Raw genomic sequence first — 18,499 nt, forward strand, 5'->3', positions numbered from 1 at the left:
TTATTGCGGTGGTTTCTCTTGTTGCAGAGCACGGGCTCTAAGCACATGGGCTTCAGTAGTTGCAGCACGTGGGCTCAGTAGTTGTGGTACGCAGGCTTAGTTACTCTGTGGCATGCGGGATTTTCCCAGACCAGGGCTTGAACCCGTGTCCCCTGCATTGGCAGGGCAGATTCCCAACCACTGCGCCATCAGGAAAGTCCCTGGTTCTCTGTTCTATGTTTTCAGGATAAAATCTGTGTATTTTTTCCCTCATTTTTCTTACTGTTCTCGGCCCCAATACCCCAGAGATATTCATTGTCAAAGGTGGAGAATGGAATACAGACCAAAGCAAATAACGCAAATAGATTTTTTAAGCACATAGCATAGATACTGGTCTGAAGGTTAAAGCTCTTTCCATTTGCAAGACCCAGTCACTTGAGAAGGGATGATGTCTACAAGAATTCTAAAAATCTGGCTTGGCTTTGCTTATCAGGAGCAATGAGTGACTCGGTGTAGCTTTTTAACTCAATCTTAAAACAGTCTGGGTTGCTAGAAACACTGTAAAACGCCACCTGCATTTTTTCTCTCAGTTGACATTTCTTCCAATCAACAACAGAAATCCTAAGATTTCTCAACAAAGTTATCTGAGGTGTAACAGAAGGGCCTAAGCCCTCCGTCTCATGCAGAATATTGCCCTGAGAGGCTGACTTGCTGTAATTCAAGAAATTGGCAATATTGTAGAGGAAACATCTACTGAGCCAATGAGTGTATAATTTCTAAGAACAGAATAGTGTCCTGGGGGAAAAGAAGACCATGGGAGCTCATACACTGAACAAACAGAAAGACAGAGTCCACCATTAGGAGCAGACCCTGACCAGTTCTCACAACTATGGACATCTTTGGGCTTTTGTGTTGTCGTGAGATTTGAAATAAGAATACACTGGATACAATAAATATTTATTGGATAAATAATAATGGTGCTATAATTTCTAAATGTCTTATACAGATTCTATCAATACACCACTAATCTAAGTTCTTAGAAGTTTAACATTACATAGAGACTTCAGGACAACCTAGGAGTCTTTGGCTCCATTTAACAGAGGAAGGACCGAAGTAGATCATTTGACCGCTCTCAGCCTCAGTTTTGCCTCTGGAAAAGGGGCCTAAAACCACTTCCTTTTCCAACCTCCAGGACTGTTGTGAAGACAAAAAGCAATCATGTAAAACAATTAGTCAACTGTGAACTTTTACATACTATGGTTTTGCATTTACCCAAACATGTTTAAGAATCCACATAAAATAACCCACATTAGGCTTATGTATAACAATATATACACACATATATACTATAAAGTGTATAATTATACATATAGTTAAATCTGAAAATAGTCCCCTGTCCACCAAGAATGTCTCCCTTTATTAGTTGACACAATTCACAGTAGGCATACTCCCCCCACAAATACAAACAAGCACAAGGGGTTTTGCAATTAAAAGCAAACATACTGTTTTGCCATCTGAACTGTTTTCATTTTTGGAAGCAGAGCAAAGGGTGATAGAAAGGTGGGAGGTTTAAGGAGGGCTCGTGAGTGGTGGAGACGGGCAGAAGCATATAGAAAATCTGAGCAAGGCAAGCACAAGGAAGAAGACGAAGACAGAAGCTAAGATTCCAAAAACGTAGCTGCCTTGCTTCTGATTCCACTATCCTGTACCACCCGGCTTTCTCTTATTTGATGTCCTCTAATTGGTTCCTCTTCCAGCACAAACTGAAGAAAGGGAATCCTTCTGCTTTCTTGGAGGCTTCTGATCTAAATTACAGGTCTGCATCAAGATGTGTGGAGCAAGGATGACCACTGATTTCTGCACTTGGGCAAGTTCAAGGCAGTATGGTCTACTTCTGGAAAGGCCTGGATTCTCTTTACTTCCAATGGAAGAAAAAAAACCCAGCCCCAGCAATGCCCAGAATGGACTGTAGAAGGCAGATGGGCACCGGGTTCAGGCGAATGTACAGACAGACCAGTTCTTTCCAGGCGTTGTCTGAGTCTCCTCTACTGCCCACTCTGTAAATTGACAGAGTGACAGAGGATGGGGCTCCCTGCAGGAACAGCAGGTGGTCTTGGCTCGGCCCTCTGACTAACCGGAGCTGAGTACAAAGAGCCTGATGGGTTGACTGAGAATCAGTGATTGGCAGCTGGGAGCCTGGAGTCTCCAGACTTTGATGATGAAGCACGGTTACAGCTCTCCCAGCTCACCTTCCATCACCCGCACCATGATGTACAGCTCAGCCAGACCCACCACAGAGGCCACGATCAATGCTGCCAGTACCTGCTGGGAAGTGGGAGAACCAGGCTTAGGGGATGCAGGCCAGCTTCCAGCTCTGCAGCCTCTAGCACCTAATAAGGATGGAGAGGACCTCAACCCAGCCCATAAGTTGGGGGGAAGGGAAGAAAAGAAGATCTGGATTCTCTTGAGGTTATTACCTACCCCTATGACTGTTGGATAGATCTAATGTCCCCCTTGTTTATCACATAAATACCTAACCTGTTCAAGGCATTTTCACATATGTCCTCCCTTTCCCACTAACACTCCCACCTGGGGCACCCTGCCCTGACCAGTACCTACTCACCGAGGTCATTTCTGTGAAGATATACTGGCTTCCAAGGTAAGTGCAGACGAAGGTAGCTGCCACCGTGACAATGAAGTTAAAGATGGTGATGACCAGAGCCTTCACTGACCTCACTTTGGGGAGGAGCCCAGGGAAGAAACCATTAGGTCAGCATCCTCCAAGAGGCCCTTTTATCTCATGGCTGCCTCCCCCCTCAGCTGGGTTTCCCTCCAACAGCAAGCCTGAATAGCTCAGGCTTAAACCCAGAGCACTGGAGTGGGAAGGAGGGCCATGACTGACCGGTCCCAGGGAGAGGCTTTAGCAGCCTGATTTCCTAGTACCTCACCTTGCTTTCCCAGGTCACTGAGGGTTCCACCATGCCTTGAATCCTGGGAAAAAGCAAAGGATTTCAGAATGGAAGCAGCTCAGAGACAGCCCAGCAAGTATTCATTTGTCAGTCTGGGCTCAGCCCTCTTTATTACCCAACACATTAGTTCTGCCTTCTCCGTGGATTTTGTCTGGGACCAGTTGGATTCTTCTCTGGACCACAGGTCAAGCATTTCAGAGAAGAGGCATAGGTTCCCAGTACCCATGTACCCCTCTCCTGCTCCGGGGCAGGAGCATACAGAGAATAGGACGGAGCCCTGTCAGAAGAATGGCTCCAGGCTCATCCCCACCCTCTACAACCTTTAAAACTCAGTCACCATCTGAGCCCAGAGTCTCAGTAAATGAGTTGGGAATTGTATTTGGCTTGTACGCAGCACAGAGCTTCTACGGTCCCTTAATAGTATACAAACCAAGTTTCCATGTTGCTTCTTTCATTTGTACCTCTTCCCAGAGCAGGGCCCTGCTTTCAGGGGCTACACAGTCCATGTATTGAAGAGCGGGCCCTTACCTGACAGGTGACGTTGCGGGTGATCCGCTTATATTCCTCATTGGCCAGCTGTATCTTAATCTTCTCCAGACGGGCAACTAGCTCTGGGTTCTGAGGCAGAAAAATCAAATGAGAAGAATGATATTCCCAGCTTGCTAGAAAGCATGTCACAATCACTAGTTTCAGGGGACAAAGTACTAAGAAGACCCACGTACCAGTTCTGCCTCCTGTGCTTTGGAAACTTTTTTTTTTTTTTTTTAATTTCAGTTTTCCAAGCTGTCAGACTAGGAGGACAATATCTGGTTCCCTCACCCCAGCAATCAAGGATTTAAAAGACAAATTTTTGAGCCCAAATGTTGGTTCATAAATTTGGATGTATCATGAGTAAACCCAACTCAACCAACACCCACTCTCACAAATATATCCCTTACATACCCGAGGAGGCTTCACAACCTCTGGGAGATAGATTTCACTGCCTTCTAGGAGCTCATGAAGGTATAGTTTGGAACCTAGGAAGAAGAGATTTCCACCAACATAATGATGCATAGAGCTGAGGTTGAAGGATTAACATCAGAGAAGGGTCTAGCTCTTCAGTTCTTTCTACCAAAATAAAACATGGCCACGCCTATACCAATTCATCTCCAGGATCATTTTCAACTGGGAAGAAACTAGGACAATCCCACATAAGTATCTCCTAGTGCTACATACTGACTTTAATTGTTGGCTCGCTATTACCCTACCAATGTCACAGCCAATGACATGTAAGCCATTTATATTTGCCTTTAAGTTAGGTAATTTCTGTGGCCACAACAGAACTTGCCCTAAATAGGTTTAAGGCGCAGTGGTGGCAAATACTCACAGGACACTGTACTAGATGGTCTCTAAGGTCCTGTTTAGTTTCAGTAATTGAAGAATCTACCCTTCACACTTCTGGGTAGGCTGCTAATTCCGGCAAAAGACCTAACATGTCAGTTAGTCTCACTGCCCCCCTTTACATGTTCAGGGAACTGAGGCCCAAGGAAGAGACATGACGTCTCCAAGAAGAGTTAACAGCAGAGTTAGGACGAGAACTCAGATGCTACTCCCAGTTCAGATCTTTCAACACACTTTTCCATCATCCTATACCTAAAAACAAAAACAAACAAAAAAATCCCATCCGGGAATTCCCTGGTGGTCCAGTGGTTAGGACTCTGCACTTTCACTGCTGAGGGCCCGGGTTCAATCCCTGGTTGGGGAGCTAAGATCCCACAAGCTGAGCGGCGCAGCCAAAACAAAACAAAACAAACAAACAAAAAACCCATCAGATTTGGCACTCTTGCTAAGAAATCCAGATTCCCAAACAGGGCAAGCTCACTATGCTAAGTTGTTTTTTAGTGTGGCTTAAAAGAAAGAAACTGAACCTGTGCAGTGGTATTGGGTTAGAACTTGGACTTCCTCAAGGGTCAGGTGGGCCTCAGTGGGCCTGGAAGTAAAGAGGAGACTCAGGAGAACAGAAACTGCACAAGTAAATTTTGTCATCCACGAAGAATTCCCATGGAAATTATGAAGGGAGTGGGTTCCCCAGGGTTTATGAGGTGACTCTTGGGTTGGCCAGATGATCATTCCATGGGTGAAGGAGAGTGATGGATTTGAAATCCAGTCCCCCTAAAACTGAGTTCCCTTGCTGAGTTTATAATTAATCTCTCTATCCAAAACTTTATTCCCTTTCTTGTCCCCCTCTAACCTCAATCCTTTGCTAACAATACTAATGAACCAGAGTCAGATGACTAAAACTGCTATTGCTGATAACATCTCTAATGTACTAAAAGTGCAGTTATAGATATCATCATTAACCTGCAAACTCAGGTTGTTTCTCCAGGGCAAGGTAAGCTAACAGACGCCGGAGCCATGGACCACCTGGCCTGAGAATCCTAAATCAGAGACATCCTGACTCGCAAAACGACAATTAGGAAATGTCACATGACAGTGATTATTCCCAGCCTCTTTGTTCTTCTCCCTTAAACGAAAACCCCTTAACTCAAAGACCAAGCTGAAATGGATCTGAGGCTTGTCTCCCACTCCCGTTCTTGGCACCCTGCACTGAACACTGTACTTTCCTTCACCACAACCCTGCCTCAATAGATTGGCTTTGCTGGGAGTAACGCAAGCCGCGAGTTTGGTTCCGCAACAGATACATCCCTCATAAAAATGCTAGAGGTAGGAAAAAAGACCTCAGGAGAGACTAAACTCTGGGAAAAAGGAGGCGACTCTGGACTGGAGACTGGGGCTCACCCCTTTCTCTCAGGTACTGATGCAGGTCCCGGATCAGGCGGAAAGGAACCAGGCGAGCGGGGCCAGCCGGGCAATTGCCGCCCTTGTGCTTCTTCCCTAGCACGGCCTCAAGCTCTGCCCGCAGCTTCCCGGGCAGCTGCTCTGGCTCCAGCTCCCCGCTGGGGGCCAAAGCACGTACAAGTCGCTCGCCTACTAACAAGCAAGACGCCATGACTAGCCGACTTTAAGGTCAGGTGACCCCGGGCCGGGACTTCCGTCCGCCTGTGCCGGAAGTAGCGCGAAGCTCGCGGGGCGGGGCAGAGGGCCAAGGGGGCGGGGAAGCGGCGCGGGGCAGTGTGGGGCGGGGGCGGAACGCCGCCCGGCGGCGGGTCGGGCCGTGTCAGCAGCCCAGCGGGTACTCGGGCGGGACATGGCGGGCTGTGTGGCCCGGCGGGCCCTGACCGTGGGCAGTCGCTGGTGGTCCCGGTCCCTGACCGGGGCCCGAGGGCCGAGGCCGCTCTGTGCGGCGGGTGGAGCTGGGACCTTCCCACCAGTGGCGACCACGACGACGCGGAGGCACCTCTCGTCCCGGTGAGGGACGAAGCACGGGGGCCGAGCCCGGAGCCCAGGGAGCGTGTCCCGGGCCAGAGGGGAGGCCAGGGAACCCGGCCGGCTGGGGGTGATTGGAGTTCGACCCGGGAGAGGGTTCCGCCCGGGAGCCGACTGCGCTGCCCGCGACGCGTGCCAGGAGCGGACAAGGGAGCGCGGCCCAGAGCCCTGGGTTGTGCAGGGCTGGCTCTGAGGGGGAACTAGTAACCCTCCCGGAGCGAATCTTACTTCCGCGAATGCGGGAATCCGAGCGCCGCTGTTAGTGGGCAGCCCTTTAAGTGCTAGGGCTTTCCCCCAGCCCGTGACTGGGCCAAGGCCTCCCACAGAAAGATGCTAGAAGTGGGAAACAGGACTCGAATCTGCGCCCTGCGTTGGTCCCAGGTTTCAATGTGACCTTGGGGACACACTTTCTCTGTATGTGACTTGGGGAAGAGGGTATGAGGCCATGGGGATGGTGTGAGCATGTCTCTAGGGATGGGCCAGGCAGATCAAATTGGGGCGGGTGAATCAAGTGGCGGGAAGCATAAAGTTCACATCTCCAAAATAGTAAGAAAACAGTGCTTTGAAGGACCCCTAGAAGGAGCAGCCCTGTCCGGAGAGACCACTGTAAGAGTTGACCTTTTAGTGGGTGAGATTAGACACGGACACTGGGGAGAGATGATAACTATTTCCAATTTAAGGCTCCTGTGAAAACTGATTAAATCTGAACAAAAACTAGATTGAGAGAATAATACTAGGTATAGTGCAGGGGTGAGGACTGCAGTTTAGAGGGGGAGATGGACATGGAATTATAACACAAAATAAGTATTTTTTGAGCACCGTTTATACACTAGGCTTTGAGAGGGAGCACAGGCTAATCAGACACAGGCATTGCTCCCAAAGAACTTGCAGTCTCTAATGGAGATAAGAGAGGGACACAACTGAAATGCAAGGTGGAAAGGGCAGTTAAAATGCTGAGGGAGTTCAGGAGGGTGGGTCAGGGAAGGAATGGAGGCAAGGGATACAATTAAGCAGGGTCTGAGGGCATGATATGAGGAATGCTGAGAGTCAAGAGAGAAGAAAGTGATCTGGGAGCAGTCAGATCTTATGCAGGCCTCTGTGGCTGGCCTCAAAGGAGGAAAGGCAGAATCTCTGTAGAGTGGTGGCTTCGCAGGACTCTTACCTGCTTCAGCTGGCCCCACTGCTGCTCCCCTTTTCTGCTGTCATTGCCCTGGCCCTCAGTATCCTAGTAGCTTTTACTGATGGATTAGTACCCTTCACTTAGCTGTTCAGTTGCTTGTTCTTTTCCTTCCTAATCAGAAACCGACCAGAGGGCAAAGTTTTGGAGACAGTTGGTGTGTTTGAGGTGCCAAAACAGAACGGAAAATATGAGACTGGGCAGGTGAGTGCTGGGCTGCGTCATCTTTCATTTTCACTGTGTGGTCTGCTTCTGAAAGGGTCAGATTTGGTCACAGGCCTGAAAGTTATGGTTTTCTGCCTTGGTGTTTGGTGCCGGAACAGAATCAAGTGTTTTTTGTTTTTTTTGTTTTTTTTTAAGACGGGTTTTCTGTTTTCCTGGATTTGAATACATTTCATGCGTAATTGGGTTCTGTTTCCAAGTTAGTGTGGACAGAGATGGTTTGGACTGTACTGAGGAGAGAGTCCTGTTGCTGAAGAGTCATCTAACATAGTGGCTGGTAGGAAGCCAGTGGAGGGAGCTTTCAGAAAAGCAAACCTGCTTTCTGATGCTTTGTCATAGTTGAACTGATTGCAGTGAAGTAAGCTCTGGGTGTGAGGCTCTTTTTCTGTGTCAGCTTTGTGCCAGATCCACTGAGATAGATTTAGGCTCCTTGTAGGTAAGGAGGACTTTTTGCTTGTTCAACTTTTTTTTTTTTTCCGTATGCCTACAGTGTACTAAGCTTTATGCATTGGTGTTAAATCAGAAAGGAATGCCTTCATGGAGCTGACAGTCTAGAAGGGAATTACAGTATGCAAACGGTCAACGGCTGTACAGTGTGCTAACTGGAGGGGAGGTGAGGGAAGGCTTCCTAGAGGCCTCAGCTATGGCCTAAAGGATGAGTAGGGGCTTCCCTGGTGGCGCAGTGGTTAAGAATCTGCCTGCCAATGCAGGGGACACGGGTTTGAGCCCTCGGCCAGGAAGATCCCACATGCCGCAGAGCAACTAAGCCCGTGCGCCACAACTACTGAGCCTGTGCTGTAGAGCCCGTGCTCCACAACAAGAGAAGCCACCGCAATGAGAAGCCCACGCACCGCAACGAAGAGTAGCCCCCAAAGCCCGTGCACAGCAACAAAGACCCAATGCAGCCCAAAATAAATAAATTAAAAAAAAAAAAGGATAAGTAGAAGTCAGCCAGGTAAAGAGGCAGTAAGCATGTTCCAGAGTTGGTCTGGGTGCATCACAGAGTTCAAATAAATAAATTAAAAAAAAAAAGGATAAGTAGAAGTCAGCCAGGTAAAGAGGCAGTAAGCATGTTCCAGAGTTGGTCTGGGTGCATCACAGAGTTCAAATAAATAAATTTAAAAAAAAAAGGATAAGTAGAAGTCAGCCAGGTAAAGAGGCAGTAAGCATGTTCCAGAGTTGGTCTGGGTGCATCACAGAGTTCAAATAAATAAATTTAAAAAAAAAAAGGATAAGTAGAAGTCAGCCAGGTAAAGAGGCAGTAAGCATGTTCCAGAGTTGGTCTGGGTGCATCACAGAGTTCAAATAAATAAATTTTAAAAAAAAGGATAAGTAGAAGTCAGCCAGGTAAAGAGGCAGTGAGCATGTTCCAGAGTTGGTCTGGGTGCATCACAGAGTTCAAATAAATAAATTTAAAAAAAAAGGATAAGTAGAAGTCAGCCAGGTAAAGAGGCAGTAAGCATGTTCCAGAGTTGGTCTGGGTGCATCACAGAGTTCAAATAAATAAATTAAAAAAAAAAAAGGATAAGTAGAAGTCAGCCAGGTAAAGAGGCAGTGAGCATGTTCCAGAGTTGGTCTGGGTGCATCACAGAGTTCAAATAAATAAATTTAAAAAAAAAAGGATAAGTAGAAGTCAGCCAGGTAAAGAGGCAGTGAGCATGTTCCAGAGTTGGTCTGGGTGCATCACAGAGTTCAAATAAATAAATTTAAAAAAAAAAGGATAAGTAGAAGTCAGCCAGGTAAAGAGGCAGTGAGCATGTTCCAGAGTTGGTCTGGGTGCATCACAGAGTTCAAATAAATAAATTAAAAAAAAAAAGGATAAGTAGAAGTCAGCCAGGTAAAGAGGCAGTGAGCATGTTCCAGAGTTGGTCTGGGTGCATCACAGAGTTCAAATAAATAAATTTAAAAAAAAAAGGATAAGTAGAAGTCAGCCAGGTAAAGAGGCAGTAAGCATGTTCCAGAGTTGGTCTGGGTGCATCACAGAGTTCAAATAAATAAATTTAAAAAAAAAAGGATAAGTAGAAGTCAGCCAGGTAAAGAGGCAGTAAGCATGTTCCAGAGTTGGTCTGGGTGCATCACAGAGTTCAAATAAATAAATTTAAAAAAAAAAGGATAAGTAGAAGTCAGCCAGGTAAAGAGGCAGTAAGCATGTTCCAGAGTTGGTCTGGGTGCATCACAGAGTTCAAATAAATAAATTTAAAAAAAAAAGGATAAGTAGAAGTCAGCCAGGTAAAGAGGCAGTAAGCATGTTCCAGAGTTGGTCTGGGTGCATCACAGAGTTCAAATAAATAAATTAAAAAAAAAAAGGATAAGTAGAAGTCAGCCAGGTAAAGAGGCAGTGAGCATGTTCCAGAGTTGGTCTGGGTGCATCACAGAGTTCAAATAAATAAATTAAAAAAAAAAAGGATAAGTAGAAGTCAGCCAGGTAAAGAGGCAGTAAGCATGTTCCAGAGTTGGTCTGGGTGCATCACAGAGTTCAAATAAATAAATTAAAAAAAAAAAGGATAAGTAGAAGTCAGCCAGGTAAAGAGGCAGTAAGCATGTTCCAGAGTTGGTCTGGGTGCATCACAGAGTTCAAATAAATAAATTTAAAAAAAAAAGGATAAGTAGAAGTCAGCTAGGTAAAGAGGCAGTAAGCATGTTCCAGAGTTGGTCTGGGTGCATCACAGAGTTCAAATAAATAAATTAAAAAAAAAAGGATAAGTAGAAGTCAGCCAGGTAAAGAGGCAGTAAGCATGTTCCAGAGTTGGTCTGGGTGCATCACAGAGTTCAAATAAATAAATTTAAAAAAAAAAGGATAAGTAGAAGTCAGCCAGGTAAAGAGGCAGTGAGCATGTTCCAGAGTTGGTCTGGGTGCGTCACAGAGTTCAAATAAATAAATTTTAAAAAAAAAGGATAAGTAGAAGTCAGCCAGGTAAAGAGGCAGTGAGCATGTTCCAGAGTTGGTCTGGGTGCGTCACAGAGTTCAAATAAATAAATTTAAAAAAAAAAGGATAAGTAGAAGTCAGCCAGGTAAAGAGGCAGTGAGCATGTTCCAGAGTTGGTCTGGGTGCGTCACAGAGTTCAAATAAATAAATTTTAAAAAAAAGGATAAGTAGAAGTCAGCCAGGTAAAGAGGCAGTGAGCATGTTCCAGAGTTGGTCTGGGTGCATCACAGAGTTCAAATAAATAAATTAAAAAAAAAAGGATAAGTAGAAGTCAGCCAGGTAAAGAGGCAGTGAGCATGTTCCAGAGTTGGTCTGGGTGCATCACAGAGTTCAAATAAATAAATTAAAAAAAAAAGGATAAGTAGAAGTCAGCCAGGTAAAGAGGCAGTGAGCATGTTCCAGAGTTGGTCTGGGTGCGTCACAGAGTTCAAATAAATAAATTTTTAAAAAAAAGGATAAGTAGAAGTCAGCCAGGTAAAGAGGCAGTGAGCATGTTCCAGAGTTGGTCTGGGTGCATCACAGAGTTCAAATAAATAAATTAAAAAAAAAAGGATAAGTAGAAGTCAGCCAGGTAAAGAGGCAGTGAGCATGTTCCAGAGTTGGTCTGGGTGCGTCACAGAGTTCAAATAAATAAATTTTAAAAAAAAAGGATAAGTAGAAGTCAGCCAGGTAAAGAGGCAGTGAGCATGTTCCAGAGTTGGTCTGGGTGCGTCACAGAGTTCAAATAAATAAATTAAAAAAAAAAGGATAAGTAGAAGTCAGCCAGGTAAAGAGGCAGTGAGCATGTTCCAGAGTTGGTCTGGGTGCGTCACAGAGTTCAAATAAATAAATTAAAAAAAAAAGGATAAGTAGAAGTCAGCCAGGAAAAGAGGCAGTGAGCATGTTCCAGAGTTGGTCTGGGTGCCTCACAGAGTTCAAATAAATAAATTTTAAAAAAAAAGGATAAGTAGAAGTCAGCCAGGTAAAGAGGCAGTGAGCATGTTCCAGAGTTGGTCTGGGTGCATCACAGAGTTCAAATAAATAAATTAAAAAAAAAAGGATAAGTAGAAGTCAGCCAGGTAAAGAGGCAGTGAGCATGTTCCAGAGTTGGTCTGGGTGCGTCACAGAGTTCAAATAAATAAATTTAAAAAAAAAGGATAAGTAGAAGTCAGCCAGGTAAAGAGGCAGTGAGCATGTTCCAGAGTTGGTCTGGGTGCATCACAGAGTTCAAATAAATAAATTAAAAAAAAAAAAGGATAAGTAGAAGTCAGCCAGGTAAAGAGGCAGTGAGCATGTTCCAGAGTTAGTCTGGGTGCATCACAGAGTTCAAATAAATAAATTAAAAAAAAAAAGGATAAGTAGAAGTCAGCCAGGTAAAGAGGCAGTGAGCATGTTCCAGAGTTGGTCTGGGTGCATCACAGAGTTCAAATAAATAAATTTAAAAAAAAAAGGATAAGTAGAAGTCAGCCAGGTAAAGAGGCAGTGAGCATGTTCCAGAGTTAGTCTGGGTGCATCACAGAGTTCAAATAAATAAATTAAAAAAAAAAGGATAAGTAGAAGTCAGCCAGGTAAAGAGGCAGTGAGCATGTTCCAGAGTTGGTCTGGGTGCGTCACAGAGTTCAAGGGAAAGAGTAGCAAGACCTTGTGCTGGAGTCGCCACCACCTGTGCCACTCAGTGGTCGGGGCCCCACCTGGATGGACCTGCTGGACTGCAGACTGACTGAGGCCTCTCTTTTCTCCCAGCTTTTCCTTCACAGTGTTTTTGGCTACCGAGGTGTTGTCCTGTTTCCCTGGCAGGCCAGACTGTATGACCGGGATGTGGCTTCTGTAGCTCCAGAAAAGTAAGTTTCCCTATCATTGTGCTTCACAGTATCCTCAGGAGGAGGCCTGACTCATGGCAGACATACATAATTGGGGTCCCAGCCCTGAAGGCAGCATCCTTCTGGGCCTTAGGAGCGGTCCCAGAACACTCCCTTGGCACTAATACCCATGGAGACAAAAGTGCTGAGTGCCAGGGACAGTCTTAAGCTAGGGGGTCCCTTTAGGTCTCCCCAAGGTGCTCTCCCAAGGCATTCTCAGTTTGCATTATAAGTACCCCAGAGGGCATCTGGGGGACTAGGCTTCTTGATTTCTTGATGTTCAGTTAGAATCTTTCCCTTAATCTCTAATCATCACGAGAGTATATTAAAAAAGAAAAGGCCCAGCTCCACTAAATGATCACAGACAGCCCCTGGGATGTGAGAAGAGTGGGGTGCTCTGGGCTCCAGGGACTAAGGCAGCCGTTTGATTTTCTCAGCTTGGCCCTTTTCTTCTAAGAGGCATCCAGAGAGTAAGACAAATAATGACTCTACACCACACTCTGTTGCTTGCCCCTGACTGAGGAATGCTGGGCCAGGGTGTGCTGCACAGCTACCCAGCTGGTGCTAAGCTCCTTCAGCTCGGGCACCGGTCTGTTTAGGTGAGGGGGTGGTAGGGAGCTGGGGCAGGCACTGCTTCCGTTTCTCTGGGGTTGATCTTGGGCTTCTTCTCCTGCCCCATAGAGCAGAGAACCCTGCCGGCCACGGCTCGAAGGAGGTGAAAGGCAAAACTCACACTTACTATCAGGTGCTGATTGATGCCCGAGACTGTCCACATATAGTAAGTAAGCAAGATGGTTGCGCCTGGGGTTCCCTTCCATGGGAAAGCCCCGAACCGTGATGGGGACTACAAAGGAGAGGGGTCAGACAGGCCCAGATCAGCACTGGGCCCTAAGTCCTCAGGACTGGATAGTGACCGAGAAAATCTCTGACTCGCTTCTTGCCTTAGTCTCAGAGATCTCAGACAGAAGCTGTGACTTTCTTGGCTAACCATGATGACAGCCGGGCCCTCTATGCCATCCCAGGTGAGTAAGGAGCATCTGAGTGGTGCCTGTCGATGAAGGGGGTCTGGTGTGTCTCAGGGAGAGGATTCTGAGGCCTTTCTGCTGTCTAATCTGCTGGGAGGGAGTATAGGTGCTGAGAGCAGTGGTGCCAGGGTCGTCCCACCCTGCCATAAGGCCAGGAATTGTGTTTCTTTTCAGCCCCATTCCTCCCCCCCTCCTCTGTGAGTTTCACTGTCTCTTTGTCTCTGTCTCTCTGCCAGGCCTGGATTATGTCAGCCATGAAGACATCCTCCCCTACACCTCCACTGATCAGGTTCCCATCCAGCACGAGCTCTTTGAAAGATTTCTTCTATATGACCAGACAAAAGGTAACCTCTATCATAGAGGGAAGGTGGAGTGGGAGGGCTCTTTCTTCAAAGAGAATATCCCAGAAGCAATTTCAAAGCTCTATTTCTACAATCTTATTTAATCTCCCATTAGACTTGTCACGTAGATGGCTATTATCTCCTCCTCACAGATATGGAAACAGGCTCAGGGATGATGAGAAGGGACTCAAGGTTGCTAGGTAGTGGGTAGTAGCAGAGTGAGGTCTGAAAACCAGGGCTCCTAACTCCCAGTCCACTGCTCTTCCTCTGGCGTCACATACCTCCTCAGGCCTTATTCTTGGTAGGCAGTTCTGTGCGTTCTCCCAGCCTGTGCTTTTGCTTATGTTTGGGTGTCTTGTTTACCTGGGCCACCACTGGGAAGGGTTTTCTAGGAGGAGTGGTTGGGCAGGGTGTAACGCCCTGGATGCTGGCCTGGACTAACCAGTCGATCTCTTGCCCCAGCACCCCCTTTTGCAGCTCGGGAGACGCTACGGGCCTGGCAAGAGAAGAATCACCCCTGGCTGGAGCTCTCCGACGTCCACCGGGAAACAACCGAGAACATCCGTGTCACCGTCATCCCCTTCTACATGGGCATGAGGGTATGTGCCCAGCCTGGGACCTCCCCTCAGGGCTAGGCCCCCAGGTTCTGTGTGGTGTCCCCAGTGACTGCTGGTGTGGGTTCCAAATTTAAACCATGTGCCTGTGGTTCTGCTTTCAAGTGCTGCATGTATTGATTGGGGTTGAGCAGCCTCTTGGCAACAGCTGACACCAAGACCTAGAGCAAGGAAACTCAGATCCCAGGAAGGAGGCCTCCTGGCTGACTCTTCCTTCTCTTCCGGCTCAAAGGGAGCCATGTCTGTGAAGAATATACACATACTTGCTTAAATCAGTGTAGGCTCATCTTCCCACTTTTTATGCATTTATTGAGCTATTTCTTCCTTGGCCGTAAGCTAGGTCCTGGGGATACAAATATAAATGAGACCCTGTGCCCTGCCTTTCAGGAGCTCATGGTGGTGGCGGGAGGCCAACATACAGCATTCCAAGTATTGAAATAAGGTTGGGATATGGAAAGGCCGAGGAGGAGGACAGCAGCTTGGACCAGCAGTAATGTGGGGGAAGACAGGGAGGGTTGTGAGAAAGGGAAGAGCCCCAGGGCTGGTTTTTGTTGGCATCCAGCTCTGTTTGTGATCTTGATAGGATGAAGAGGAAGGGCGCCAGGGATGGACCCAAGGGAGGCTGCCTCCCTCTGGGCTTGTTCGCCATAGTTGAGACATCATCAACCCACAGATACCTGTGGCTTTGCTCTGTCTTTGCAACGTACCTGGAATACATCCACTCCCTTGGAGAGATGTTGATTGGAATAGACTTGTTCCTGCCCTCTGGGCCTGAAATTCTTTGTGTTTTTTCCCCCAGGAAGCCCAGAATTCCCACGTCTACTGGGTGAGTGTCTCCCTCGGGAGGAGGGGAGCTCAGGAGGTGTACCTGTGGGCGCAGGTTGGGAGGTGGGCAGGTTTACCTCTGGGGGCGGGAGGTGAGATGGTGCAGTGCTGGTGTCGGTCTTTGTTGCCCTTTGCTCTCCTAGAATTCCAAGGAAGCTGGCCCAGGGTCTATTCCTTCTCAGATGTGAACTCTCTCCCCTACCCCCGCAGTGGCGTTACTGCATCCGCTTGGAGAACCTCGACAGTGACGTAGTACAGCTCCGGGAGCGACACTGGAGGATATTCAGTCTATCCGGCACCTTGGAGACAGTGCGGGGCCGAGGGGTGGTGGGCAGGGTGAGCATCTTTGGGCCAATAATGCTCAGTTTCTAGTCCTGCCCAGCAGGCCTAGGAGCTTAGTGCATGGTTTCCTCCTTCTCTGTGGTTAGGGACAGAGGCTCAGTGTGTGAAAGCTTAGGGCTGTTTGGGGTGAGAAACCTCACCCGTGAGATCGGTTTTCTTTCTTTTTTTTTTTTTTTTTTTTTGCGGTACGCAGGCCTCTCACTGTTGTGGCCTCTCCCGTTGCGGAGCACAGGCTCCGGACGCGCAGGCTCAGCGGCCAGGGCTCACGGGCCCAGCCGCTCCGTGGCATATGGGATCTTCCCGGACCGGGGCACGAACCCATGTCCCCTGCATCGGCTGGCGGACTCTCAACCACTGCGCCACCAGGGAAGCCCGAGATCGGTTTTCTTATAATGCATTTCACAGATGAAGAGACTGAGACTGAGACTGTTGTTTAACTAGCCCATGGTCCTGTAGCTAGTAGAGGCAGGGCCTGGGTTTGAATCCAAGTGAGTCTGCCATCAAAGCTTGTGGTTGCCAGCCTTTTTAAAAATCTATTGGGATGCCCTTGGGTGGGGCATGGACCTGCCACCATTCCCGGTCGTCCTTCCTCTGCCTCTTTACACGTGTTCATCCTCTGCTAGTCCTTGAAGAGATGTGATTTTGCAATTCCTGCGTTACCCTACCCAGTCTCCTGAGAAATCAAGTCATGAGAGAGGACCACATTCAACAGGCATCTATCCATGTTAGCAGGGAGTTGGGGAAGCAGCATGGGATAGAAAGAACAGGGCTTTGGAGTTAGTCTGTTTTCAAATGCCCACTGTGTTGTTTATTTACTGCATAACTTCGGGCAAGTTAACCAAAATCTCCGTGTCTTAGGCTCACACCTATTACCTTATGATTACCAGCAGACTTAAGTTAGCAGAAGTTTGCTGAGCACAATGTGGCTCCTGGCACTTAGGTACTTAGTGAATGGATGCTGGACAGGGTATTTACAGAGTAGATCCTGAGCTTAGCATCTTTGCCTGTAACCTCAGCCATTCAGCCTGAGATTATCTTTCCCAGGGTCAGAATAAAAGGCCCAGGTCAATGGCTGTGCTGTGGAAGGTGCTGGTCGGCCGTTATGGTGGGAGGCATGAGGGAGCAACCAGCCTGGACTGGCAGTCAGCACGTGGCCCCGGGGTACAGGGAGCTTGTCTGGCCTGACCTATTTTGCCTGAACCCTCACAGGAACCAGTGTTATCCAAGGAGCAGCCCGCATTCCAGTACAGCAGCCACGTCTCCCTGCAAGCTTCCAGTGGGCACATGTGGTGAGTAAGCACATGCTGGGGCAGGGGCAGCTCAAGTCCACGGACACTGCGGGTCAGAAAAAGTGAGAGCTTAGAGCTTGCAGTTAACTCTGGACCAAGTGAAGTCCTGAGGTGGAGCCTTATCCGCTGTTCATTGCTGTGTGGGTCTTGTCTGATTTATGACTGTTTTCCAGTTCCCTGTGATTTTGTGGAATGAGGACTTAGGTCAAAGAGGTCTGGTGACTTTGATGCTGCACTGAGTTGCCCATGTAGTCGGGTTTTTTCCCTGGTGTTTCACTCCTTAACCTGAAAGTATAGTTGGGTAGCTTATGCAGGGTGCGTCTAAGGGCCAGATTCAGGAGAGCTTCGTTTCTTCTTCTCACGTAGGGCCAGGATAGGCTCTTGGGTCTCTGATCAGTGTTGTCCTGGCATGAGCCAGGCAGAAGAGAGCCCAGGCCTGTCTTATCCTGCCTCATTCTGGTGCTGAGGACACAGGGCTCTCCAGGTTTCAGCCCTCACTCCCTCTAAACCAGTTTCTCTCACAGGGGCACATTCCGCTTCGAGAGGCCTGATGGTTCCCACTTCGATGTCCGGATCCCTCCCTTCTCCCTTGAAAGCAATAAAGATGAGAAGACACCACCTTCAGGCCTTCACTGGTAGGCCAGCTGAGGCCCTAAGCACCCAGGCTCAGACCCCAAAGAACAGCTCACATCCCACAATTGCTGCAGAACTCTGTCATGGGCCACAGTGGGTCTCTTAATTGTTTGCACCGTTTGATTGTGGGGTTCTTACTTTGGCGGGTGGAGTATAACTGTTTTCTCCAGAAGACCCACGTAGGACTCCTCCAAGGGTGGCCTTCCCCGTAAGCCCTGCCTACGCTGTGTTCCAGTAAACCTTTCCATCAGGAACTCTGTGTGTTCAGCTGCCATAGGTCTGGAGGAGTTTCCTAGCCTGTCACACAAGCTGTTTAGAATGTGAGGTTTGGTCAATAAACCAGTGCACGCTTGGCCCCCCTTGCCATTTCTGCCCCCAGGGTCGCAGGGGCCCTTGGTTGCTGTCCTTACTGCCCTTCCAGGAAGCTGTCCCTTCAACTAGAGTATCTGTCTCCTTCCTGAGGCTGGGGGTTGGCCGATGTCTCCCAGGTCACTCAGCCAGTGAGGTGGGGGCTGGACTGGACTCTTGTTCTCTTTACCCTCTGCCAAGTGCAGAGCGGGAGGCCAGCGTCAGGATCAAAGAAGTGGCTCGGCTCTTCGTGCCGGCCAACTATTGGCATTTCTGGCCTCCGTGGGCCTGGGGGAGAAGTGAGGCAAGCCTGTCAGGTTTTCCGGAGCAATGGGCTTGCCAGCACAGGTCTGTCAAGCCTCCAGATCGCAACTGCAGAAACTCAGCCGAGGAGTGTTAGGTATGGACAGTGACGAAGCCAGTCTAGTTTCTGAGCTTCTCACAGATCTCCAAGAGCCAGAGATAAAATGTGCTGCATTTTTGCCCTGATTCTTAGGATTCCTGCTCCCTCACTACTGTAGTGATTGTTACAGAGGTCGTTTTCTTGAATTAATATTAAATTTCAGTTCCAACCCTTATTAGTGTTGTCCTTAATCCTCCACCA

The 18,499-nt window shown here is 47.9% G+C and overlaps 2 protein-coding genes across 4 annotated transcripts; one reads left to right on the forward strand and one right to left on the reverse strand.

Annotated features, from left to right (window-relative positions):
• Window positions 1–924: 924 nt before the first annotated feature.
• On the reverse strand, window positions 925–5,963 carry VMA12 (vacuolar ATPase assembly factor VMA12). 2 transcript variants are annotated; one of them, XM_082603376.1, is made up of 6 exons: window positions 5,727–5,963; window positions 3,891–3,964; window positions 3,477–3,566; window positions 2,928–2,970; window positions 2,603–2,715; window positions 925–2,301 (listed from the first exon to the last, which is right to left on the reverse strand). In XM_082603376.1, the coding sequence occupies exons 1-6, from the start codon at window positions 5,935–5,937 to the stop codon at window positions 2,209–2,211; spliced, it is 624 nt and encodes a 207-aa protein (XP_082459502.1). In that variant the 5' UTR covers window positions 5,938–5,963; the 3' UTR covers window positions 925–2,208. The 2 variants fall into 2 exon arrangements, with proteins under 2 accessions (XP_082459502.1, XP_082459501.1); XM_082603375.1 differs by having other exon boundaries at window positions 925–2,304.
• A 107-nt stretch (window positions 5,964–6,070) lies between these two features.
• On the forward strand, window positions 6,071–18,473 carry POLDIP2 (DNA polymerase delta interacting protein 2). Of its 2 annotated transcripts, XM_082604828.1 has the most exons (11): window positions 6,071–6,296; window positions 7,614–7,695; window positions 12,363–12,460; window positions 13,160–13,256; window positions 13,425–13,500; window positions 13,740–13,847; window positions 14,307–14,443; window positions 15,258–15,284; window positions 15,494–15,619; window positions 16,835–16,914; window positions 17,439–18,473. In XM_082604828.1, the coding sequence occupies exons 1-11, from the start codon at window positions 6,136–6,138 to the stop codon at window positions 17,551–17,553; spliced, it is 1,107 nt and encodes a 368-aa protein (XP_082460954.1). In that variant the 5' UTR covers window positions 6,071–6,135; the 3' UTR covers window positions 17,554–18,473. The 2 variants fall into 2 exon arrangements, with proteins under 2 accessions (XP_082460954.1, XP_082460955.1); XM_082604829.1 differs by lacking the exon at window positions 15,494–15,619.
• Window positions 18,474–18,499: the final 26 nt, after the last annotated feature.

Source organism: Mesoplodon mirus, assembly GCF_964341445.2.
Source record: "Mesoplodon mirus genome assembly, chromosome: 18".
Classification (NCBI taxonomy): domain Eukaryota; kingdom Metazoa; phylum Chordata; class Mammalia; order Artiodactyla; family Ziphiidae; genus Mesoplodon; species Mesoplodon mirus.